This window comes from Rissa tridactyla, chromosome 9, assembly GCF_028500815.1.
Source record: "Rissa tridactyla isolate bRisTri1 chromosome 9, bRisTri1.patW.cur.20221130, whole genome shotgun sequence".
NCBI classification, from domain to species: domain Eukaryota; kingdom Metazoa; phylum Chordata; class Aves; order Charadriiformes; family Laridae; genus Rissa; species Rissa tridactyla.
Genome location: NC_071474.1, coordinates 17,770,363 through 17,796,752, shown reverse-complemented (window position 1 = coordinate 17,796,752; position 26,390 = coordinate 17,770,363). Strand labels below are relative to the sequence as shown.

Below are 26,390 nucleotides of genomic sequence, written 5' to 3'. Positions count from 1 at the left end.
GTGTACTGCAGCACAAATGAAATAAGAAAACCACCTTTTAGCATCAAAGAAAACACTGTGTATCTGATCGGTAGATTGCAAGAAGCTTTACAGTGCATTCATAATGTGTTTAGCATGTACCTATTGTCTAAGACTACTGCCTAACCTATTGTGTGTTGCATTTCCAGACTAATGGTATAGGTTTGATTAGTAATATTTTTAGGGAGTTATGTTGTAAGGTGCAATTAAATCCTTGGATTACTGGGAGTTACTCATATTCCCTGATGACAGAATACAGTACCTGGAAACCACAAATATACAAAACTCAACATGGCATTCTCCTGTCAGCTGCAGTAAGCTCAGAATAGGAAAATCTTAAAAAAAATCAAGCGTAGAAAAAGTTGACTACAAATTCCTTTTACTTATCTCCACCTCCGTTTCTCTGTGTTCCAGTGCCATCTGGTGGGACAGGAAAGTAAATTTTACAGCAGTTGAAAAATTCTTTAATTAGTTGACTTTTGCAGTGTGCTGAAGGTGCAAAGTTGTTAGTATTATCATCATCACCCTTGGTTTCTGTAGATTTCTTTCTAATGTATATATATTTCTGACTCATCCAAATAGCAGTCACTGTAACGTTTCATTAATTGTACCAAATGTGTAATGGGAAGTGATCTTTTCTTGCATAGTGTTGTAAAATCCATGTGCAGATAAGTGCTCCAGAAAATTAATAAAGACACGGGGGTCTTTTGAAGAGTTGTTCTTAACATTAACAAGCTATAATCATGACTCCGGCTGCACTCTTGAAAGCATCCCTGATGTTGCCAGTCAGGGTGTTAATGGGAATAGCTATTGTAGATGCGCAATGGGTAAGCAGGGCTATTACTGGTTTGCTGGGAATAGAAGCCAGGTACCGTGGCAGTAACAGGAGAGCAGATGGTTTTGCTGAAGCATTTTTTTCAGTCCTATAAAACCAAGGTGGAGAAGCAGCAGGTGACACGACAAGCAAAAGCATCAGCGCATACATGTCTGTAAAGGCACGTGCAAGCAGAGCATCCGATCTCTCTTCACTCCTGCAAATACCTTTTCTGTAAGCTCTGTTCCGTATTGGTGCAAAGCCAGTACTCCCCAGTGTTTATTGGAACGAGTACATAAATAGCATATGGCTGCTTGCTCCTGCAACGCACTGATGAAAGGAGATCAGCAGGGATTTTTAATGGAGTTTGCAATTTGATTTTGGATGTAACGGATTCTTTCTGTATAACTGACCTTAAAGTGACTTTATATCCACAGTAACACAGCAGCTTTGCAGGAACCTTTATTTTGAATCTGTTATAAGATTAAGTCAATCTCTTCTTGTTTTTTATGGTTTCAGTGGTAAACTGCTTGCTTATCAGTCCTTTCTCTGAGCTGTGTTTTGTTCCACATTCTAGGCACAGCTGATAGCTCAGTCAATTGGTCAGGCTTTCAGTGTGGCTTACCAAGAGTTTTTAAGAGCCAATGGAATTAACCCAGAGGATCTCAGTCAGAAAGAATACAGTGACATCATCAATACCCAAGAGATGTACAATGATGACCTCATACACTTTTCCAATTCAGAAAACTGCAAAGAGGTAAACTAGTTCTGGAATTTCATTTCAAATTGATCCGTTTTTTCAGAGGAATGTAGTTCTTGGTGAAATCTCTTTTGAAATGTTAAGGATGACTTTACATCTCAATATGTGTTGCTTCATCAATACTGTGCTACTAAAATCAGCTTTATAAGTTTAGAATGTCGTCTTTTCATTTTGAGGGTCTTTCTGCTTCCATTGATCAAAACAATAATAAAGTACATTTACATCTGACATAGATAAGCTCTGTGCTATTCACAGTACACAGTGCAAGCTTTTTTAAGGTTTTACCAATGTACTGATACAGAGAGAGAGATGACACTCCATTTCAATGCACGTTGTAAGTGATTTCTTACGGTACGGGTGTCCCTGTCCTTCCATATCTGAAAGAAAATAATCCCCAGTATTTTGTTAAAGAGTATGTTCTCTGTTTAAACTCTTACTCCTCTTCTCTAGATATGCTATGATTACTGAACAGTTAACATCACCACATTTGAGGAGAAGTCGTCATTTACATTACATCAGCACATAAGGGATCTTAGATTAACATGCTAGGCACAAGAATATTCGGTGATGTTAATAATAATAACAACAACAACAACAATAATAATAATCAAGAGGTCCTTGCCTGAAAATAAGAACAGACAAACCCTGAGATCAAGAGACGACCTGAGCAGCGATGGCAGAAGTGGAGCTGAACTCCAGCCTGTGTTCCATGCGTTGCCACAAAATGTTGCAGCCTCCCCTAGTTGCCAGGTTCCAGGAAGGATAAAACCTTCTTTGGCATTCATTCATTTGGTATTTGGTTCCACCACTTTCTATAGAGTTAACCAGTGTGTTAGGTTTTTTGCTTGTTGTAAGAACCTAAATGACTTTCACCAAACAAATGAAGGATACCCTGGAAAAGAAATAGGTATGTGTTATACAGTTTTAACAGTGCTTTTGAAGTCATGCTACTACCTGATGGCAAAGAATAGAATTCTTTTTGTATTTTCTTGGTGTTATTCAGGAACAACTAAGATGCTAGTGCTCAAATCTAGACAAATCAAAGCAAAAACGTTTTGTGGTTTTTCCTTTTTATTTGCAGCTCCAGCTGGAAAAACAGAAGGGAGAAATTCTTGGGGTAGTGATTGTGGAATCTGGATGGGGATCGATTCTACCCACCGTTATCCTAGCTAACATGATGAATGGAGGCCCTGCAGCCCGTTCAGGAAAACTAAGCATTGGAGACCAAATTATGTCCATTAATGGGACCAGTTTAGTTGGTTTACCTCTTGCAACCTGCCAAGGGATCATAAAGGTACCCCAAACTTATAACTGTGTGATGTAGATTGTAAGCCAGCAGAGATGTAATATTCTGACAAGCAACCCTGTAGATTTCCAGCAGATACAGTTTTTCATATCACTGGGGAAAAAAAAAAAAGTAATCTGTTGTTAACAAAAAGTAAAACTAGAAAGAGAGATTCAAGGGTGAAAATGTACAGAAATTTTGGGCTGGAGAATTTGACTGCAGCTTTGTTACTGGACTATAACAAATGAGTCTGAAAAACTTGCCTAAATTAAGTTACTTAGCTATCTTCAAAGTTTCGGGCTTCCCCATAGCCTCTAAATTAAAATCTGAGAATTAAATTCTACTGTGCTTCTTTGGGCTCCAGGTAGATGAAATGGATGGCGGCTGGTAGACTGCAGGACAGATCAAGAGAGTATATGAGGATTCCCCAGACACGACGGAATCTCAGAATGCATTGTCTTTAATCTCTCAGACTAAATCTAATGTCTGTGCAGATTTACCAAGAGTAGCAGCAGCAGGAGATTAATTAGCCAGATGCTGGTAAAAGGCAAGCAGTAGTCAGTTTTGATATTTCTTGAAAACGTTCGTTAAGTTTCTATAGTAATGAAAGACAAAGTTTTGGTATGTTTTGTTGGGCCAAATGGCTTGGGAGAGAAATGAAACAGAGAAATGTATATATAAGTTAACCATAGATTTCTATTAACTGTAGCTGTTCTTTCTCAGATCAGCTGCTTTATACTCTTGCAATTAGGAAACCACTAATGAAAGAATAAATTAAGATCAATTTCAAAAATACTAACTTTTGGAATATCTTACAGGGTCTCAAGAATCAGACACAAGTCAAACTGAACATTGTCAGCTGTCCTCCTGTTACTACTGTCCTCATAAAACGGCCAGACTTAAAATACCAGTTGGGCTTCAGTGTACAGAATGGAATTGTAAGTTCCTGTGTTCAGCGATCAGTTTGGGTTTGGTTTTTTTCTTTTTTTTTTTTTCACTCTTTCAAGAAACACACTGAAGTACTGAAAAAATCCTTGTGCGTGACCTCACTTTTTGTACTGTGATCCCTTAATTAATCAAAACCTTATAATCACATCTCTGAGTAATACAATGCAAATGGACAACACCAGGAGAACAAGTACTGCCATTCTTGAGGGATTTTCCTACATAATACAGACACAAGATTTATAGTTGAGATTGTTTAGTGCAGTATCTGGATCAGCTAATTCATGTATAACTCTGTCATTAGTGTGCCAGAGTTACAAGGAAAACAGTTATGCTGAAACAGGTTTTTACAATGATAACATTCTAATCTTAGCTCTGATCCTGTTTCTCTTTTTTAAATTTCAGCATACGTTCACTAAGACTTTTAACTTTTCTTCCGCTGTGCATAATTTATTTGAATCACATGGTAGCAGGCAAGGGAATATAATAGTGACCTTCTCCAGTTAAAATTAAACATCGCTCGCTACAAGTAATTGTACAGGTTGTGGCACAGGTATCTCTTCTCTGCACGCTGCAGTTTCCCTGTAATAACAGAAGTGGGAGAATGACTGTGGCAGGTAACACTTACCATTGCAGATCAGGCTCCTCCTCTCGTAGCTCTTCCTTCCCAAGCCATTCTCCGATACCTTGCCAAAGCAAACTCCCAACACAATTAGCTCAGGCAGTCACCTGGCCTTTCTGGGGGCTGATACTAGCATTAGGGACTCTCTGTAGTGCAGGACCATCACCATCTCCTCTTCCTCCAGTCTAGGAAAAAAAATAATCAGGCTGCTCACACAGAAAACCACATCACAAAGGACTGTGGGCTCTGGTCCCCTGTTCTGTGAAACGCATCGATTGAAGTTGCCAGATTTCTGTTTGCCACCCTTGGAAGAGTAGCAGGTAACTCTATAGGATACGGTTTATGGGTCTTACTGTGCTTTAGCAAACAGATTGCTCATTAGTAGATTCTCAGCTTCGCTAGCTATCTCTCAGTTTTTATTGTACCTGTTTTAAGTGTTCCTACCTAAGATCACGTATCACGTGGTGGTCACAGCAGAGATTGGTACAAGGAACACTGCTGCAAGCCTTAGTACAGCTGGAAGTTGGACCCAGGTTGGTATCCTTCAGAAGCAGAGGTTTAAACTGTTTTGTCATGTTTGGGATTAATGCTCTGACACTGGAGAGGTGTCTGTAAGAAAATACAGAAAGATCAGGAGCGTGGTGTATTTCTGTCCTCCTTTGCCTGTGCTTAATCCCTTTCACCTACACGTATGTGTGTTAAGTGGGTATGGTTATTGCTGGTAGTTCGCTCTGTGTTAGCAAATCCCAAGTCTTGGTATAAAAAGGATGGGATCTGTTTTTACAAGATCTCACAGAGGGCGCTGAGAAGAGCATATAACACTGTATGAGGCATTGATTTATTTCCTAATTGCTATCCTTTGTAAATCTAGTATGTTCAGCTGGTGCTCTGATAAAAAGAGGAAAATATCTATAAGGAACAATGAGCAATACTATGATGTGTTAACTCTTTTAGGAAGCCCATCAGCGTTGGTGGGGGTTGGGTCAGAGCTGGGGAAAAGAATCAGGCCAAGGTGTATTAGAAGCAGCGTGTCATCATGTCCTCACACAGACAGAGGCAGTTACGGAACCTGTGAGACAATCTACTCATCTTGTCTCAGCTAATCATCTCCTACATAATTGCAGCCTTGTTTTAGTAAATTCTGCAGACTGGTTGTTTTCTTTTATAGTGTGCTCACTCCATCTACTGGCCAGTTGTCATGTTCACTACGCTGGATGGTCATCATTCATTCCAGCTAAATGAGCAACATTTAGATGACATCCAATATAGTTTACCGAATTCAGCATAAAAATCCTTCTGAGATAACTAAAAAAGAAAGCCCTGTAATAAATTTCCATTATGAAGAGTCTGTGTTTGAATATGAAAGACAATGAACAAAAAGGAGAGATTAACATGTAAGTCCTTCCTCAGATAAACTCCCTCTTACTTCACTTATGAAAATACGACTCTGCCAAGTACGTGTCTCTGGTATTTTGACACTGAACTTTTAAAAAGCAGCTTTGTAATTGCCAGCAATTGTTATAAATTATGACAGGACTCAGAAATAATATCCTTATTCTTTGTTGGCTCAGCATTAGCACAGCGAAGAAATAGATGGCTTGCCAGAATGGGTATAGTTAAATGTCTCCTACTGCTATGCCATTACCTCATTATGCCTGGCAGCTGGCATTATTGCTGTGCCTCTTCTGAGAGCAGTTTTGCGGTGGTTCCTTTTCACCCTGCCTATCTCATCCCTGCAGGATGTACAGCCGTCACATTAGTGACTAGCCCATGAACAGCCTGGGCGTACAGAAGTAGTAGCTGAGCTGGGGTTTGCTTGCATGGGCTATCGGGAAGATGCTGAGACTGGGCTGCTGTAGGTGACCCTTTTCTTGGTGCATTCTCTATAGTTTAATTAATGCAAAGCCTGAAGTTGTGCTTTATGGAGCACAAGTAGTGCCGGCTTTTGGAAGTTTTAGTGAGGGAACAGCACAGCAGCATAAATCAGTGTTAATTCTGTAAAATTCCTCTTGCAATAACAATGCAAATATTCTTCATAGCTCTTGAAAGCTACTGATGTGGTTTAATTGCATATTTATAAAAGGAATCTAAAATTTGAACTGTAAAACATTAAGAAAAAAATATTCTGCATATATATAAGTATGAATCTTGTGTGATGGGGAAGTGAAAATCATTATGCTACACTTCTTTTAAAATTATGATATTTAAATACAAGTGGTCCTCTTCTATCACATCATTATCTTTTTCCCTAGATTACGAAAAAATCTGTGTATTAGCAGCTGTATTTTTAGTGCTGACAAGGCACCACTTCTCAGTCTAGATCTCAGATACTTTCTCTGAGAAGCGTATCTACACCATCCCTAGCCTAGCACAATTCTACCTAAAAACACAGTAAAACTAGGTAAAACTTAACAGAATGGACAGTTTATTCTTTCTTCCATGCCTTTGTTTATATATTTAAACTGTTCTGGGAACAAATACACAGGGTTTAAATAGAGTAATATAGGAGTGAGATAAGGAGAAACCTGCTTTAATAGGTTATATTTAAGGCATTTACACAGAGTAAACATTCAGTTTGCCTTGCACTGTTCTAGCCTTAATGTTTTGCTACACAATGGGCAGTTGCAATAAAACTGATTGTGAAGTTACTGAAGTTTCACATGTGATGCACTGCAGCTTGTCTAAGACATTGCAGAATTTCTAACAGCTGAATGGATGGAACCAGAATGGTTTACACCTTTCTTCTTTTTTTCTTTTTTTTTTTTTTTCCCCTTCAGTTTACACAGTAAATGAAGTATAGGCTCTTGCTTACGAGAAGATCCAGATCCATCATGCTTTATTTAATAATATTACAGCAGTCTCTGTGTTCAACAAGTATAGCAGGCTAAACAATCCTGGTTGAACAGAACCATATTTACTTAGAGGTACTGCTGAGCTTAAACTTGGCAGCCTAATCTGCCAGAGCTCCGCTGCCTGGAGACAGAAGTCTTAAGGCTGCTTTGAGTCAGCCACTTGCAAATACAGGAGCCACGTGAACGTGTGCTTTACATACAGTATATTTCTTTACATCTGCACTCTGTCTCTAGCTTAACAGGATCTGTGAGGCTAGGCAGAGCCATTTGGGCTCTATATCTGCTTCTCTTTCGACCTCATTAAAATCGTTAATGTGCACAAAAAGGAAGCTGACTCCCTTCCCTAGAGAGGGATCACATTCTGGAACGAAGATAAGAGATCGCTTCCTATGTCGGAGGCTGTCAGAGAGAAGAAATTCACTGATGGTATTAAAAGCGCTCCGAGAGCCAGGCAATGAAAGGTGCTCTGGAGAGATATGCAAGCCATTATCTTTTCCTTTATGCCAGTGGGGGGAGAGGTCACATTCCCATTTGCGTTGAAAGCTTTTATTTCAGCTGGCTGTACTGTCTCTATATTTTCTTTTATACTGTGAAAAATATATTTACAGGGTTTCTTTTGGCACATTGTACTTTTTGTCCTTTCAGATTACTGCATACAATCCCCAACAGCAAGGAGCAAACTGTTAATATAACAGTGAGAGATGAACTGAGAAGCTTTCTATAAAAGAGAAGATCTATGTAGTACAGCTTATCTTATCAGCTATATTAGAAGGCAGACTACCTGCAAAACAATATACTGTACGTGACTGAAATTCGAGATGTAATTCTATGAAGGGTCCTGATGGTGCCTCTGTCGCATGAAAGTCCATCAGAAACAGTGTACGAACCACAGTAGCTAAAGCCACTAATGATAGCGTGGTGAAAGATAAGTTTCAGTGCAAGAGAAAGTGGTTTTGTTTTTTTTCAGAAAGCTGGGAAAGGCCTTCTATAAACAAAAAAGAACTATATATTTTTGCTCTCCATATCAAACAACCCGAATGTGGAGTAAGAAGGGATTTAATTTTTTATAGCATTGTTATTTGTGAAGACAAATTTAAAAGAAACTGTTATTGTCATACAGAAAAGGTTCTGGTCAACCACAGACAATGTTTCACCTTCAATATGTTCCAGTTTGGCCATCTCCCCACATACTGTGTTTCTGAATTAAAACTCACTGGGACACAAGCCACATCGTATCATACTTGTATTTAGCTCTGAGCAAATTACCAGATCTCAGCAAATAATAATTCTTGGCATATGATTCTAACCGTTGACAGTAACTGCAGAAACAGCCATCACTGGATGTTCTAGCGCTCATTTCTTTTCCTCCAAGCAAAGGTAAATCTCAGCACTGCTAAGCTCCGCTCAGTTCCAGACATTCAAGCTATATATCAGCTGCCTTATGTGCTGCACAAGTGTAGTCTTCTGAAATAATTTCCCAACAATTTCTATCTAGTATACAGCTTTCTGGCTTGTCAGGGAGGGCCCTGCTGCAGCACAGGTACTGTTGCTGAGGAGGAAACATTCTTTTAAATTCCCCATACTGGACTGAGACTTTTTTCTGCCTGTATAGCAGGTTGCATTTTAAGTAGCAGCATCTGCTGGGAGCATGCCTGGTGAATGTAAATCTACTGGTACCTCCAGGTGCCAGTTGAAGCAGGGGCCTGACTTGCCGCCTTCATCCTAAGCTCTCTATGGCCAGCAGCACTGGAAAACATGGAGACAAGCAGTGGCTCTGGAGAGCAGAGTGTCCTTTTCCAGCCTGAGAGGCCCAGGAAACAGGTGGTCATACTTCACTACGCTGAGAACAGCCTGTAAAAAGAAACAGAATTTGCACATTTCATAGAATGGTTTGGGTGGACGAGACCTTTAAAGATCATCCAGTTCCAGCCCCCCTGCCCTGGGCAGGGACACCTCCCACTAGACCAGGTCGCTCAAAGCCCGCTCCAACCTGGCCTGGAACACCTCCAGGGATGGGGCAGCCACAGCTTCTCTGGGCAACCTGGGCCAGGGGCTCACCACCCTCACAGTCAAGAATTTCTTCCTCATATCTTTTAGATCTTCCCGTATATCTTCCTTATATCTTTGTGACTGTCTTGACAGATCTCCAGCTTTCAATATAGAATGTCTGTATGGCATCAGCCTATCCTTCAGCCTGTATTAGCATTTGTGCAGGGTTAAGTTTTATGTCAGTTTTTTTCCAGGTATGTGAAAAAGCTGCTGTTGTAGATTAATATTTACTTTAGCACCTTTTATATTTCCTATTATTCAGAAAGAACAATGTGGTAGTCTGCAGAAAGAGTCCAGGTGGCAAAGTCGGAAATATTTAAAAATCATTTTCTTCTCCTATCCCGACAATACATAAAATTCTCTCTTCCCCCAAACTCAACCCTTTTGCATGGCTGCTACCTACATCACTACGTTGGGTATTTATGTGTTCCCAGCCCATGAGAATGAAAATAAAAATTAAAAAAAAACAACCACAAACCAACGTTTAGAAATTCACGGTATTGCTTAACACTTTCTACAAGTATCTCCTGGAATCTTTACTGTGTCACCACTTACTATTATGTATTAAATCCTACTAACAGCTACATTATGAGATTTCTAAACTTTAATAAACTTCGCTTTCTCTTGGCAGATTTGCAGCTTGATGCGAGGTGGAATAGCTGAGAGGGGAGGGGTAAGAGTAGGACATCGTATTATTGAGATCAATGGACAAAGTGTCGTTGCTACTGCTCATGAGAAGATAGTACAAGCATTGTCTAATTCAGTGGGAGAGGTAAGAAAACAATTAAATACTTTTTCAATGAATTAAAACTGTTGAAAGAATTTATATTTCAGTTGAAAAGAGTGTGTTAACATCGTATTAAACCACCACCTCAATAAATTAGAGTTGAGCACTAATAACCGACAATAGAACATTTTTTGAACAATTAGATGGACATGCATTGCATTTTTCCACTCATGATTTCCACTTTTGACGATTCTGAACCTTCAACCTACTGTCTGAATTAAACCAATCAATTAAGGAAAGAAATCGCACAAGCCTGTTAGCTATGAAAATGTCTCTTGGCTTACCACGCCAGCATCTGCCATAGAAATAAAATGTCAGTCAAAGAGATGAGATTCAAATTGATATGCATTTTAATAATTTCATTTCCATGGAACATTGCCACTTACCTTGGGAATCAGTTAAGACATTTCTCTCCAGTACTTTTAGAGAAACCAGCAATGAATGAACAAGAGCCTCCAAGTTTACCGAAATCCCTACTGAATTTAGTGATACACAACCCTGGCCAGATCTTCCACTAGTTCCTTTGCCAAAAATCAAAGATAACTTGTTTTTCTGTGGAAAATGACACTTGAAAAGTAATACAGGATACATGCAGGTTGGCAGGAACAAAGCTGCAGGTTTCAATAGAACCTCCATGCCTTTATGGTATATATTTGCTGCACAACATCTCACTCAAGATATGAGGACAGCACCAAACTGTTTTTTTCAGCATGAAGAGACCATGATATGCAGGCAGCGTATGGCTGGTGAGGGTCTGTATTACCAGTTAGTGAAGTTTACCTTCCTTCCTCTTGCATTGTCCAACAGGATCTTACAGCTGTTCCTACAGTTCTGGTACAACTCTCATTACCCATTGCCTTTGATCCTGTCAGTCTGTAAAATCCCTCTGACGCTCAGCACTCCTCGTAGAAAGAACTTAAGTACGCTAACCATGACAGAACCTGTTCCACCAAACTCTTGACTGGCATTTAAACATCAGGTGATAAAGTCCAAGTTTTGTGTTCAAAGGATCATACTCCAATTAGGGGAAAATATGTATGAAATGACACTCCCACAGGGAAGGAAAACAGAAGAAAGATCTAAGTTCACTTAATACCAGAACAGCAGAATGCATTTTCAGAGAGGTTTGTGCTGCTGCTTTTTTAAGGGCTGTAATTGGAGTGGGGCATGACAAAACAAAGTGCTTAAGTGTCCTGTTAAGCTGTATGATATTGCATCCTGTCGTCATTTTAAAAAAAACACACAAAAAAGCAAAGAAAGACGGCAAACCAGCTTGTTAGAACGAGAGAGCTTTGAACTAGAAACTTTGGTAACACACCTATAGAAAGCAGGACAATAAATGCACTTACCCCACAGGGGGAGACAGATTGGGCCTTATGGATTGTGTTAAACTAGTAACAATTCTGTTAATTTCTGTGTAAATCAATTGACAGATTCATATGAAGACTATGCCAGCTGCCATGTTCAGGCTTCTCACCGGGCAAGAGACACCCCTGTACATCTAGCATGCGACTCGTGCTGCAAAAGAACTAAATGATTCCATCAAAGCTGAAGCCCTCATAGCTGAAGAGAATTTTGTATTTTGTATGAATGAAAGGCTTTGAAGCTGACCTGAGGACTCGGAAACAAGGAACAGACAGGTGTCTCTGCCTTTTTTCTCCTTCCTTTTTATTTCTTTGCCAAAAAGTGATGAGAAGGATGGTCAAGGACAATAATCACTGACAAAAACCTTTGTAAAACATTTAAGTATTTTGCAACATCTTCTAAACTCTTTTCTCATAAAACTTAAAACATATTTATTTGTAACCTTTATGTGGAGTGACGTATGTATGTCTGTCTTGTTTGATAACACGGTGAATGTGAATATTTGATGAATGAGACTGCAGGAAATGCAAAGAGAAGCAATTAGAGCAAGTTATGTCTGCCTCAAGTTTAAAAAAAAAAAAATCCCAGTCCCATAACGCGATCCAATACTGGTGGCTTTGCATAATTTTAAACCCGGTGCCGAATAGATGGTATTTCAGTGGAAAGGAATGTGTGCAGTTAAAACTTTTAGATTCTAATGTAAAGAAAACCACTGTAGTACTTGGTATTGTTATGACAAGTGTAACCTGTTTGGCAAGGTGTGAACATAAACATGTAACAAGTGTTTCATATGCTAAATAAAGAATAATTGCCACAAGATTAAAATCAAAATATTTATTTAGATACATATTTATTTTTAATGCTTGTGATTTTTATGATTTAACAGAGTTATTTCATGGATAACTTATTGCACAGGTTGTGTAATGTATGTGTTGGGCTGGGGGGTTTTTCTTTAATTTTTGCATATTACCTTTTTGTTTATATTGGCTCAAAATGGGAAAGCCATGCTTACCTAGTTCTGTCTTTTATAAAGCATTCTTCTTCCTAAGGCAATGTGTTCTGAATGTAAATTGTTTTGACAAATAACCTAGCACCATCAGCAGTATTAGAATGTGTGTAGATAAAAAAAACCCTAGTAGTAAAGTTGTATTCCTTATGAGATAAATGTTAATTGGTGTAACTTTTCGTCTAGATTTTTTTTTTTTGGCCAAGGCCTTGAAGAAAATACACTGTGACTTAAGAAGCCTTACCATGCAGTAACTAAAGAGCTTTAGATGACTGTACTTCACGGAGTAGTGTGTTGCATGCAACTGACCTTAGGAAAGAATTAACCTACCATCACTAATAAATCTGAAATAATAAAGGAAGCTCGCTTATTTTGTTTGTTGTGTAAGTTAACGTAATAAAAAAATCCAAGTAGAAGATCATTTAATTCTTCATCTAAGTGCAGTTGCAAAGGTCACAGATTATTTTTTTTAAAGAAATTCATCTCTTGAATTAGGAATTTGTGTATCATTATTATCCTGAGAGTAGCTGCTTTCAATTAGCATACCTTGCTGCCACTGGATGTCACTGTACTTCATATCAATACAGAAGCATGCTATAATTAAAATACATTAAAATGGATGATTCTGTAAAACTTACATTACCCATCTTCAGCTACGTTCCTTTGTGACCTTTTCACAGGATATCTGCCCAGCTCAGAGTGACACAAATGAAACCAGTATATGATTAAACCTCAAATGGAAACTAACGCTACTGACAAGCACTGCTGCAAAAAAATTAAAACTGTGAAACGTCAACCTGTGGTAGGTTCTTTATGAGAACCTTTTGTTTAAGGCCGTTCCAATTTCCTCAGAGAGCCAGGATGAAGCTTGCACTGGAAGACGTTGCTGGCAGACCTGTGTTTATGCTGGTAATCAAATTAGTGTCAATTATATTTACTTTTTGATTAATTTTTTTTGGTAAGATCAATGTTAAATAAATCATAAATGCAGCAGAACAACAAGGACATGTTTTATAATACAATTGTCACAACTACTAATTGGAGTAACAATTCTTTTTGAAAAAATGTTCAAGGCTCTGCTAGATAAAAATTCATCTAACTTCCTATCAACTGGCATCTGTAAAAAGTTTGTGAACTATGCTTTTTGGAAATGCAGAATTTCAAAGACTCCTTCCCTAATGCATCTTTTGGTCACAGTTTGCAGAGTACTTAAATGTCAGTTTTCAATAGCACACGCTACTCCATTAACTCATGAGCATTCAGAATAATAACTAAACCACACCGCAGCCTTTACTAGAATTTAAAAGGGCAAGATATGGGGGGCGGGGGCAGTTTGAATCGGGCAGCTCAGCCTGGCAGGAAAGACACCGGAGAAATGGACTAGAAGCAGCACTGTATGTGCATATGAATCACCTTTACATTTCTATCCAAATCAGCTGTGGAAAAAAGCAAAGTCCAGAAATACTTTTTATTAAAACACTGATCATAGTTAAAACACTTTGAGGTACATTAAATAAATACAACTTTTAAGTTGTACAGCCGGTCTCTGGTGGTTTTGCAGGAGTTTTCAAGAAATGCTAGGCAGCATCAGTAGCATTTCTGCAAGTACAGTGAAATAACCGCATTTCTGGTTGGGTAAACATTTGTTATGACTTTACTAATAAATCGGTTAAAATTTTGCAAAAATCAGGGCTTAAATTTACATTCAGAAAAACAGGTGTTCTTCTCCTGCTGTCGGAAAAAAGTGGAATTCCAAAGGAAGACACTTTTTCCTTTTTAAGTCATCCACTACTTGTATTTCTCCCAGTCCTGGTTTCTTCCTTAATTCTCTTTGCTGGAATCACATACCTGCAAATATTATCAAAGGATGGTCTCCCGGCAAACTCCAATTAAACTGTGAGGCCTGTCCCGCTCTAAGCTGCGAGTGATATGGGACCTACGTAAGAAGGCAACGGGAGAGCTCAGAGCACCACAGCTCTGAAGATGAAGATCTTCTTGAAGTCGCTTTCTAGAGGTATTCACATTCTGCTGGGAACTTGTAATTACCTGTCAAAAGAGCAGGAATGGAAAAGGAAAAAATGGGGAAAACAGGGTAAGAAATGGTTTCATTTAAAAGGTTCAGTCTCTCAGTATAATTTCACGTAGGTAGTCTAGTGCAGGAACTCTCCCAGAGGAGCCGTGTGTTCCCACAGCCATCCAGAGACCCCCCGGCTCCTCTGGCTCCCCCGGCTGGAAGGCAGAGCCAGGCCTGACAGGCGTCACTCTGGGGCTCAACCCACTGAGGCACAAACAAGTGTTTGGTTCCCTCTGTACGAATGAAAAGGAAACCTGTGGAAAAGGGGGCAGCTCAGCCTTATAATTGACAAATAGAAGTTTGGAGCAAATTAAACTCATCTGTTTCTTTTAGGAGAAAGAGCTGCTTCACTCGCTTTGCTGAGGGTGGAAAAGAACTAAAATTGTGCAAGCCTGGTAAACAACCATTTTGGTGTTAATAGAACTGTCAGTCTGCTTCACCAATCTGAGTTATACAACAAGTTACCAAAAATTCTGTGACTTATCAAGTAGATTGCTGGGGTGCCCTGGACTTCCCCTAATTAATAATGGGTTTTGCCTGAAAAAAACCAAAACCTACTAAAATTATTTCTTTAATGTGTCATTATCATTCTTCTAGCCAGGAGTAAGGGTGACTGCACTGTTCTGTTTTGGTAGATCGTGGTCCTGTTCAGGTACCTACCCACCCTTCTCAGCTAGTAGCTTATGCTGTACAAATGCTTTTGCCTGAAGAAACAATAGATCCAAGTAAGTTCTGTGTATCTCCGAACATAAACACAAATTCAGGTATGGAACAGTCAACAGGTGCAGAAAGATGTTGGAAATAAGAGAGGTCGATTACCAATGTGTAAATATCAGTTCCCTATAGATCTGCTAGGATATTACTGGGCCTGGCTGAAGAATTTTAAATGCATTTATGAGTGCTTCAGAGTAAAATACATTGCTACTCAATAAATATTAATTATTTCTTACTAAAGCCATGTTACTATAAAAGAACTTTTGCAGGAATTGTCTGAAGTACTTAGAACTGTAAAAACATTTAAATAAGGTATGTGTCTATCATGGCTGAACAAATCTTTAGAACTTAAATGGCCTACCTGGTCTATAACATTGGCACTGAAGATGGCTTCTTCCATGTGTCTCTCATCAGATTTTATTACTGATCGTATGCTGTTCACTACGTGACGTACTTCTGGAGGGAGATTACAGTTTGAATGTTCCAAAAATTTTGCCACTAAAATTTTTGTGTCTTTATAGGCCTTAAGGTCCACTAAAGAGTGTGGTCGCTCTTTTGAGACTGCATGCCAAGCCTTTGGCTTTAGGTGCAGGTCAATTTTCCTTGTATCCCTCTGTCTTCCAGTTGGTAGGAAACTGCTCAAAGAATGCTGACAAGCAGAGGCAGCCATATGAGAACCAGAAACAGGAACTAAAAAAGGGGGGGAAGAATATCTTTAAAGTAATAAGTTAAAAAAAAGAAAAAAAAAAAGAAAGAAAAAAGGCAAAACAAATATTGTCACAAACGTTTTTACTTTGTCATAAAATGTCTGTTTTTTCTGAAGAGTAACAAAAACATGCAATCAAGGAAACATTGCAGAATGGTATTTAACCAGGGGTCAAGAGTAAGATTCTCTCCCATGACCGAGGAGGACTGCATTTAGGATGAGTAGGCGGGTAATTAAAGTACTTCATGAATCACAGACATTTTTGTTACCTCTACTTTCAGGAACTTCAGTTGACATTAATGGTAAGGGGAAACACCAGGTACTCAGTGGTACATACAGAACTCGGAATGTTTTAGGCCCAGCCTACCTCCTCCCTAAAATTTAAGGATAAAGTTTCCCATATTTCTAGGCCTCGAAATTAATAAGCAGTGAATAATCAAGAGAGATTAGTATGAAATACAGAGAAAGCAAAAATGCTAAACTAAAACAGAGGATTTCATTCGCAGCATTTGTTTTCACTCAGAGGCTGGTTCCATGAGCATCGTACATCATATATGTATGCTATCAGCAAGTAACTTTTCTGCCCCAAATTTTCTAGAGCTTCTTTCTCTATCAGAAACCTTTAATCATTTTTAAAACAAAAGAAGAAACCCCTTATAATCCTGCTGTAGAAAACTGGTCCTCACCTGTTTCTAATGCAGCTGGAGATAATCCTGCATCTTGACGGCTACATACAGGAGTCCAGGCACAATTATCACCTTTAACCAAAGAGAGAGAGACAGAAAGAGCACAATCAACCCCTGCTATCCTCTGCCCAAAGCAAGGAAAAATACATTGGAATCTTTTATTGCCTCCTTTACAGAATGAAACTTCTCAGAAGGTACATACACAGAAATGTCCTATAAGCTGTTAAATAAATACAACTAGGAAGAGATAGTTCCCGCTGGATTGTTTCCTCTACGTTATACAGGTATCAAATCCTAAACATATCAGGCCTAAGCGCTGAAGCTAAGGAAGGCTCCCTCCAAGGGGTGGACCTCAGACTTTCCTGTATTTCCTGGGCAGACAGTTTATCTAAGAAAACAGGAAAACAAAGACAGATGAATCCCTCTCATTTTTTTTAAAAAAGCAATATTCAATATTTCTATCTCTTTTTTAATAGATTCTAATTCTTTGCAGGACAAATGCTATCCACCACTGATTAAATTAACGGTAGTTAACAAGTGGTTACAGAGCATCTACAAACAGCTCTGGATGTCATTGCCTGCCAGTGAGAAGTTTCTGGGATGCCAGCACAGGGATCAATGACGATGAGATCATCACACCATACAGTGATTACCACTGCCGTCTTTTTGATTTCAAGCCTGTGATAGTCAAGATGGAATAAGCCCTCACATTTATGCTAAGGCTGTTTACATCTGTTTCCAAGACTCAAAACTGTTTTGAACTTCCAGGTAAATTAGAAGAGGTTTTCTTCCATAACTTCAGGGAGAGTTTATAATGAAAAGCTGGTACAATTCTCTGGTAGAGTGAATCATTAAATGAAGGAAAACAAATGTAAGATGCTACAAACATAGAAAATGTGTGAGAAGTTAAGAGAGACAGCTTCTATTCTGTCTTTAATTTGCTTTATTATGCTGAAGTACTGCAACACATGAATCATGACACGCTTATTAAGAGGAGACACGTCAGAGATTCTGTCTTCCCACCCATTACCATACTGCTTAATGTACTCGCAGCACAGTCAAAACTACACTACTAGACATTATCCTGAATTATCTGGCAGACACTACAATCATCACTCGGGCACTTAACTGATATAGCCACATAGTCTATCATATTTGATTATAAATTTATTGTAACAAATATCAGTGCTAGAAGTTGATTTTGCCCTCCTTTGCTATAATAAACAGACAGAAAAACATGCAATTTTTTGTAAGAGGGAACTATTTCTTACAGAGATTATATGTGAACGCACCGTACTTACATTGTCCAGGGACTACACAGTGACTAGAAAGGCACCTATTAAACTAAACTTTCATCTAAAATGTCTCTATTAGGAATGACAGATTTTTCAAAAGATATAAACAAGCTCACTGTCAGCGTTAAAGGATTAATGGGAGAATTACTGACTACATATACCATCAAGACCCCATCATGTCAAGACGTGCTTGAAGCACATGAATTGTGTTTTATTGATCTAAAAGCCCAGAGTGTTATGCCAGCGTTAAAATTCCCAGATTAGTAATTTATTAGATCTCATTGCTGTTGTGTCACTATGTTGTTGCGCATGTGCAACATCCCCATGTCAAATAATTTATGTTCCAAACCACGCGCAGTGCAATCACAGTCACATTCAAGACCCATTTAAAAAAACCTCTATGCAGTAAACAGCAAGGCTGCACTTCTAAATCTCTGCATTGACTTGTATAAGGAGGTTAATTGGAATAGAAATCAGTAATTTTTCTTAAAGTAGAAAGACCGGGTCCTAAGACAAAACCAACCCCCACCTTCCCAATCTGGCCACTCTATTTTCCCATTTGTGAACAGGCCCGAAGCTCCCCCACCCCTCAGTATGTCTCTTACCTGAGGTATTAGTATAAACAATATACAGTTACAGCTCTATCTTTCATATAGTCAGTCTATTTGACCAGTTCCTCTACTCCAGGATGAATTTTTTTTAAAAAGCGTATGTTACTGAAAAAAACCCAAACACTTTTTCTTCTGGAAAGCTGATGAAGCTCAGTCAGTTCCCTTTACCTTTGCCTATCATTTATCTCTGCGGATGTATGTTAAAATTCTGCAGTGAACACCAATAGCGAGTCATGAAAAATCTAGATCAAATGCCTTTCAAAGTTATAAAGACTACAGAGAACTTCAGTTGTGTGTCACAGCTTAGGAAAAATAAGCTTCGGGGCTGCTACAAACAGCTGGTACATGTTATTAGAACTGTGCTGCTTCTAACCTACGTATGATTTCCAAATGAAGTTCAACAAAAAGTAGAGGAAGGGGAAGTGATGTGAAGTTGTGAAAACCTTCACAGAGTAAAATTTTGCAAACTGCAGTTTGCCAAACATATAAATGAAAGAAATACACACACCTAGACTCAAGTGCTTCTCTTGAAGATCTCATTTTAAGGCGTCTCTGTAGGCAGCAAAAGAAGGGCAAACTAGGCCAGCACAAGCACATTCCCTCTGAGTTACTTCTGCTCTTGCTCCCCCTCTGCCATGTCGGTATCAGTATCTCTAGAACCATCCCTGCTCCCTTATTACAATCTTTGCTAAGCCCAGTTACATCTCCGTCACGTTCAACCCATGTCCCTCAACTCATGTACGGCTAAGAACTTGGAAATTAGTCAGAATAATTCCCATCATGCCACTTCTCCAGAAAAGATGATGGCTGTATTTAGGTCATGTTAAAAAATGAAGGCAGAGCATCTGTTCTACCAGGTGTCCCAGCAGTCAGCTCAAACACGTCGATACGGCTGCCTACAGTAATCTCTCTCTCACACACCACTCCAAGAGCATATGGAGCACAACATGGAAAACTTGCAGAGCATGATCCAGAAGAGAAAGGGCTGTTCTTGTCTTCGGCACAGTAGAAAAGATTTAGAAATTCCCACTTACTATCTGCACTGCAGCTTCACAGCATGTCTATCCTAGCAGAGTAATTTTCATAAAATAAATGCAGACTTCTAGAATAAAGATTCACTTTTCCTGGACAGGATGCTGAGGCTAGATTTCTAAAGGTAAGAGACATTCAGCTATTGAGCTAAGTATGAGGTCTCTGAAATTCATAGAAACAGAATAATGATGCAAAAAGTGTAATAGAACCAACACATCATCTTCCTAAATTAAACCAGTTATTTCAGTGTTTTGTCTACTTCTGTTTTGAGCTAGTCACAGGATTCTTCCTTAGATCCCTTAGAAAGCCCAGTGAACACACCTGTAACAGCACAATCTATGACATCTTAACAAAGCTTTTAAATCTTTACTTTCAAACCACTTCTCCAGGTTACTCCTTTGAATCTCTCTAAACAGCTTACATCCTTTTGTAAGACCTGCACTTTTCAAATGGTTCTGACAGTCCTACATTCCTGCTATTATTTGATCGAGCCATTTTCTAAATCAAACATTTCTTTTCCACTAACAAGCAGATTTTTATGATGACACACTCTTCAGCTAACGACGACTCCTCTCTTCTTCCCTAATTGTTTAAAAGGAGATTCATAGCAGAAGATGGTTATCCACGACAGTCAAAAGCTCATCATCTTGTCATGTGCCTCATCTTTCATTTCTTTGTCCTTTAAAACTTTTCACCGTACACTCCAACCTGCCACTACACAGTCACACTCTGCCTGCCTCTGACACGCACCAACACTGTCAATGTCAGTGTCACCTTCAGGAAACAACCTGCTGTATTACAAGGATGACAGCTCGGTTAATCATTCCCTAAGTAGACCCCAGCTACCATTCAGCTTCATAGTTCTCAATATAATAGTAAGAGAGAGGTGGAAGCATCTACTCAAGAGGTGTTTTTCTGAGCAGTGCAGAAAGGCTGGTACAATTTAGAAAAGCCAAAACTGATTTCACTCTGTCACTTTTCTCATTTCCATTCTCCTTAAAAATTTTCAAATCCAGAAAATGCACTAAAGCCTTCCTTCACTCGTAAGTCAGCCCTCACTGGAACGTTTCAGATAGATTTCCAGCAGCACCAATTGCTGCATAAATCACATACCGCTCATTTGTTCCAAGCTCCATCAGCCTTGTGCTGCTACACCTACCTTCTGTGTAAGACGAACACGATACAGGGTCACTAGTTGATCGGACTATATTTGAAATTCGGTATTTTGTAATGTGATGCTGTCGGACAGCACTCTCGTGGCCGCTCACATATGATGAAGTATTTGCAGGCCCAAACAAGGGAGAGGTCTGGGAAGGGACAGGAGGCTGGCTGAAGTCTGCACAGCAGATTCTCTTTTGCTTCAAAGGCGGTGTGGCACTGCTCTCTTGAGCAGAACACTGCAGTTCTCTTTCAGAGGGGCTGAAATTCTCTGAGGAACAGTCCAAGGACCTGCTGTGGGCACAGTTCTTTTCCTGTCCTTGAGACGTGTCTGTAGAGGCCCGGCTGTGGGAACTGTCATCCTCATGAGGAACACCCTCTGAGTGAGCTCTGTGGAACCTGCAGCGGGTGCTGCAATCCAGGGTGCTGCAGCTCTGCTCCGTAGCCCCTTTGGGGGTTGTAGAGCAGGGAGAAAGATCTGCCGAATGGAGAGATCCTTGAACTTCCAGCGAACAAAGATCTTCGGAGGAGTAGCTATGGCCTGGGATATCAACAGCCTCAGAGACCATCAAAGCAGCACTCTCAGCAGAAACTGCAGAACAAGAGATTCAGAGAAAAATAAAGACTTCTTGCCCCTCTCCCATTTCCCCCTGGCCCTGTTTTCAATATAATGCTTCAAATTTAGTGATTGGCATGTACATCGATAATTACTGAAAAGCTTTCAGTTGACAGAATTCCAAAGCAAAAAACACTGAAGTAATTTACTTGTTTCTAGTGTCCTTCAGGAAAGACAATTTGTGCTGCCCTCAAGTATTTTCTTCAACCAATGAGCATGTTGAGCACTGATACCAGAGTATTATCTGGGACTGCATTTGGCCAGGAACAGCTCTTTCACTACGTGTTTCTGTGGTGAACAGTGAGACATTGCCTGTGTTAGACAAAGTAAAACTTTGCACAAATCCTGAAAAACCACGGCTCTGAACACTTTAAAGCCTATCCCTACTGTCAAGATTAGCTTTGCACCTAACACTTTCTAATCAGTCATCACTTCCCTGAAGCGGGTACCTAAGTTCTTTACAATTAGAATTTACCATCATATAACAACTCTGGCACACAAAATACGTGACACACACGCTCCAGATAGAAGCTAAACATTCTGTGCAAGGTCACATCATCTTTGAAGCCCTTTGTATTAAAAATTGAGAGTGTTATCACTTCCTCTGTCACGTCTACAAATACATGTTATGGATGAAAATGGCCCCTTGTATGAAAATAAGTATTTGGCTCTGCATTATTCCCAAATTCACGTCAAAAATAAAGAAAATAAAACTAGATAATCCAGTCTCCAGGCTCCAATAACATAGACAATGCTTTTCCCCTATCAGACTGGAATTCCTTAAAGTCCTACATCTAAAATCAAAATATTTACAAAATACAGATCACAGAATTCTGTTCAGCTCCGCAGCCTCTGATGCCCTTTTCTGCATAACAGCTGTTGCTAACCATATTGACAGGACAAATGTATTTTAACTGTTTTGTTTAGGAACAGAAAAATAGGATCTTTTAGTGAATTAGAGAATGTTAAGAGCTCCCATGTTTTGGGGACTAGGAAGCAGAAAGCTTTCTACAGTATAGGAAAATTAAGTATCAAAATGAAAATCAAATATTCATGAGGTTATATTTTACGAAGGACATTTTCTTCTTACATAAAATGAATCACAACTATTTTCTTTTGGGGCTTCCAGGAAATAAATTTGTAATGCTTAGAAGGCAATCATAACATTGCCAAAAAGGACATAATAATCAATAACAGAAATACAGCTATACATCTACATTATGCTAAAAATGCATAAATATGCACCATTTATTATGTGGTAGGTGCAAAGCTGCAGTTGTTTATTGGACCGTTTGTATTTGTGATAAGTCCCCAAACATTTTCTACGTGGTTAGATGATTCTTTGCAACATATCCCTAACTCAAGCTTTGAAATATCGATAAAGTCTGTGCGGATAAATGAAAGCATCCAGTTTGTGCCTGTCTTCAGAGCACAGATCTTCACCGACCAAACTCTCACTGGTTTGATTCGATTTAATTGACAACTAGAGTGTGGTTGGTTGCACCATTTGCTACCTGGACTCAAGGGCCTTAAACTGTATTTTTACAGCTTCTTACTATTCTACTCTTCCACTGGCCTGGGTTTTCTGGTATTACATCAGGAGAGGCCTGAAGCAGACGAGAGGCAATCACTGCTCAAAAGACATGGAATGGTGACACCTGACCCATTTTACATAAAGAAAACATGCCCAAGGACCCGCCTAGTTCCCTTTCATGCGTGCGCAGCACAACATGGAATGTCAAATCCCTGGCTTGAGAGCTAGTCCACTGCTTCCCAATAGTCAAAGCTCTAGCACTAGCCTTAAAATTTAGGCTTTCATATGTGGATGTGAAGTCCAGATGTACTTATGAACTTTACGAACTAGCTCTGTAGACATAGCCCTTAAAACGTAGTCACCTTCAGCTGTCACACTCCACTGCAGCTGTCAAACACCAGGGTTTTAAGAAAAAAATTATATTTAGCAGTAGTTAAAGGTGACCACTGGTCGCTCTGGAAACAAAAATTCTACTTCAGAGAACAGATGCTCTGTGTGCGTAGGAAGAGATGCTCCTCACTAACCTGTTTGGCTCTTGGTCCCGTTCTAGATGCCAGGCCAGAGATGTCTGTTTCTATTTCTTGGACCACTCTGCCCACACCTCTCTGCCCATAACTGTACTGAGAACACCTGACAGTCTATACATTGATACCATAAAATATGATGTGGAAAAAGTATTTAATGGAAGTTTTACCGAAATAATTATTTTATGCAAACTGCTCAACATCTCCTGATCCACTGAGGCTGTAGTGTTTAAAAAGCCCTCCATACCAACAGACATGGTAAGGAGGCCTATTCTAGTAACTTTTAAACTTCAAACAAAGAGGCTCGGTGCTGCTACTCAGCTACTTGCGTTCAGAACATCTACGCTTCAGGCAGCAAAGCTTCCTATTGAGGCTTCTGGAAGCCGTGCAGGAAACTACTATATGGAGAAGACACATGGACGATCAGGAAGGCACCCATGGCTGCTGACAACGTGAAACAAACTGCCCATTGTGCACGTGACTCTTCAAAGAGAAATGACAGTTGCCGTATCTGCCTCAGAGGGCCTTACAGAGCGTGCTTTGTTGAGCAAAACTCTCCTCTGCATTTCCAGCCACACCAGTTTATGAAGAAAAGGTTCTTCTTGCCATGAACAATCTAAAAGCAAATCCTTCTTTCTCCATTGGGAACAGAAGGGCAGAAGAGAATGACAAGTCCACTCAAAAACCCTACTACATCTATCTCAAGTAGACAAAGACAATGCTGTGATCACCTTGTGTGCTGATGTCCGGGGTCATGTTCCTCTCACCCAAGCTTGACTCGGACACTTGCTGATCAGTACCAGTCACCTAAATGAAAATTGTTTAATGAAACAGCACATTAATCTGCAATTTACCAAAACAAAGTATAACGCTGATGATCTTAAGAACACACCTGACAATGTGAAATAACTATCACATAAGCTGCTATTCAGATTGAGAGCTATTTAAAGATATAGTATTTTACAATATCTTTAGGTCAGGAACAAATGCAGGGCAAAGGAACATGCTTAAAGCAATTTTTCATTTTTCCAGAGTCTCCAAGCTGAGTTCATCCTGAATTCACAAGGCAGCTGGGGCTGCAGGCCCACATTACAAAACGTAACGTCTGCAATGCTTAAAACTAATGGCTTTATTACAAGCAATCTCTTTTTCTACAGTCTGCATTTTTCCATATTATGCTTTTTTCCCCACCACGTTTTATCACACTAAAATAGGATAGGGAACAACAGAAACCATAAAAACAAGCCCAAGAGCAGCACTGTCCTGTGGTTATTTGCCAAGATGTTAACACCTAATGCATTTTTAAGCCGTATGGGCGACGCAGGGTGCTCTCCTGGCTCAGAGATGGCTGAAGGGAGATAATACCAGGACTCACCTTTTCTCTGAAATGATGGATCTAAGTGGGTAACTTCCCTTCACTTTTGAGAATCACGTGAACAAAATACAGAATTAGTCCTGCTGGAAAGACTTCATCCATGAACACCTGAAATTTAGGAAATTTTCTTTCTACTGATTTTAATAGACTTTGGATGGGATCTTTTTGCCAATCTCATTAGATTTTTAGCAGTTCTTTGGGATCGTGATTATTTAAAAAATGGTTCTAATAAATAGGTGGTAACAATAAACGAGAAAAATATAAAAAGAAAAGTCAAAGGGAATGAGATTGATACCATCTTTAGCAGAAAGTGTCATATCTGCTTCTGTCTGTAGGGCCATAATTAACAAGTAAAAGCTTACTACAGTTGGTGACAGAGTCCAGAAATAATTATCAGTCACCTCTGTGAAAACCTTTTTGTCACGAGCTTAATTTGTATCTGGCCTTCTAAAAAATTGAATGTGACACTATTATTCTGAACCTATTAAGGAAAGAGCTTCCAGTGCACATGCCAGTGTAGATTAATGCACACGTATGTGTGCATAACTTACTGTGCTCACCAGTGTTTATTTTTTTTTATATCTATCTATCCATCCATTCAGAGCTTACTATGATCAAGTGATTGGGAAACTTTTGCTGATACAACTTCAGTTTTTAAAAGTGACTTTAAGTCTAATGGTTAGCAAATACCACTCTAAACAAAGAACAGTACCAGAAATACTTTAACTCAGCAACAGATGGACAGAAGACTGGGAAGCAAAGGTAAAATCACTCATATTTTTAAGCAATTTGCTTGGAAATTTCCTGAAGGGTCTTTTTTAATTGAAGCAGAATATCACATCTGTGATTAAAAAAAATAATTAGCGATGTCACTCAAAATTGCAGACCATTCCTAGGAACTAACTGTGGAACTGCTGAGAACTAACTGGAAAAATAAGGAGTGTCCTCAAATGCTCTTTGTTGCTGGAGAAAATTCAATGAGACTACATTTTAGAAGAAATAATACGTTTTAAGGGTGTTTGATTTTTTTTTTAACAGTCTAGGGGTTCTTTTTAAATCTAAGTGGTTTCATAAATTCTTAATCTTTGACAGGAAAGTATCTGCTAAATATTTATGCTGAAACATTTATTGACCTTGTACGTTCTCCCAGTCACCTGGCAGCTGTAGTGTAATCACCTAGTACCTATAAAACCAGTTATATGCAAGGCTGAGGTTTTGGCAAACTTGTACTAGCGACAAAGAACCATCTGTAGCCTTGATCTAGTAGATTTAAAATAACAACAACATTATCACACAGCATATAAAGCAAAGTTAAGGCTTGCGAAAAAAGCTGGCTTAGCAGTTCTTGAAATCAAAATATTGCATCTCTCTCGAAAACCCCACGCTATTTTACAGGCAGAAGAAATAAGTACACTGTATTTACGTACCTTCGTTTCCTATTACAAAAACACTTCTAGATTGTAACACTTCAATCTTCGTGCCCTTTTCTTTTTATTGCCTGCTTAGTTTGCCAAAGGGAACGATTACAGCATTGACAGAATTTTTTGTCCTGGGATTAAGAC

At 39.2% G+C, this 26,390-nt stretch overlaps 2 protein-coding genes across 7 annotated transcripts in view; one reads left to right on the top strand and one right to left on the bottom strand.

The window, feature by feature from the left end:
* The window catches only part of APBA2 (amyloid beta precursor protein binding family A member 2), a 107,621-nt gene extending 94,757 nt beyond the window's left edge, over positions 1 to 12,864 (top strand). For all 5 annotated transcript variants that reach the window (XM_054215174.1, XM_054215177.1, XM_054215173.1 and 2 more), the window contains 5 exons: positions 1,410 to 1,589; positions 2,674 to 2,886; positions 3,696 to 3,815; positions 9,977 to 10,117; positions 11,566 to 12,864. In XM_054215174.1, coding sequence (XP_054071149.1) covers positions 1,410 to 1,589; positions 2,674 to 2,886; positions 3,696 to 3,815; positions 9,977 to 10,117; positions 11,566 to 11,637 — 726 coding nt within the window. In that variant the 3' untranslated portion in view covers positions 11,638 to 12,864. The remainder of the gene's footprint in view (positions 1 to 1,409; positions 1,590 to 2,673; positions 2,887 to 3,695; positions 3,816 to 9,976; positions 10,118 to 11,565) is intronic.
* Positions 9,107 to 26,390, bottom strand: part of ENTREP2 (endosomal transmembrane epsin interactor 2) — a 148,500-nt gene continuing 131,216 nt past the window's right edge. The window contains exons 8-13 of one of the 2 annotated variants that reach the window (XM_054215179.1): positions 24,185 to 24,260; positions 20,781 to 21,371; positions 16,684 to 16,755; positions 15,653 to 15,981; positions 14,352 to 14,549; positions 9,107 to 9,147 (exon numbers count right to left, since the gene is read on the bottom strand). In XM_054215179.1, coding sequence (XP_054071154.1) covers positions 14,364 to 14,549; positions 15,653 to 15,981; positions 16,684 to 16,755; positions 20,781 to 21,371; positions 24,185 to 24,260 — 1,254 coding nt within the window. In that variant the 3' untranslated portion in view covers positions 9,107 to 9,147; positions 14,352 to 14,363. Of the gene's footprint in view, positions 9,148 to 13,354; positions 14,550 to 15,652; positions 15,982 to 16,683; positions 16,756 to 20,780; positions 21,372 to 24,184; positions 24,261 to 26,390 lie in introns of those variants that run through there. The other variant, XM_054215178.1, reaches the window with a different exon arrangement.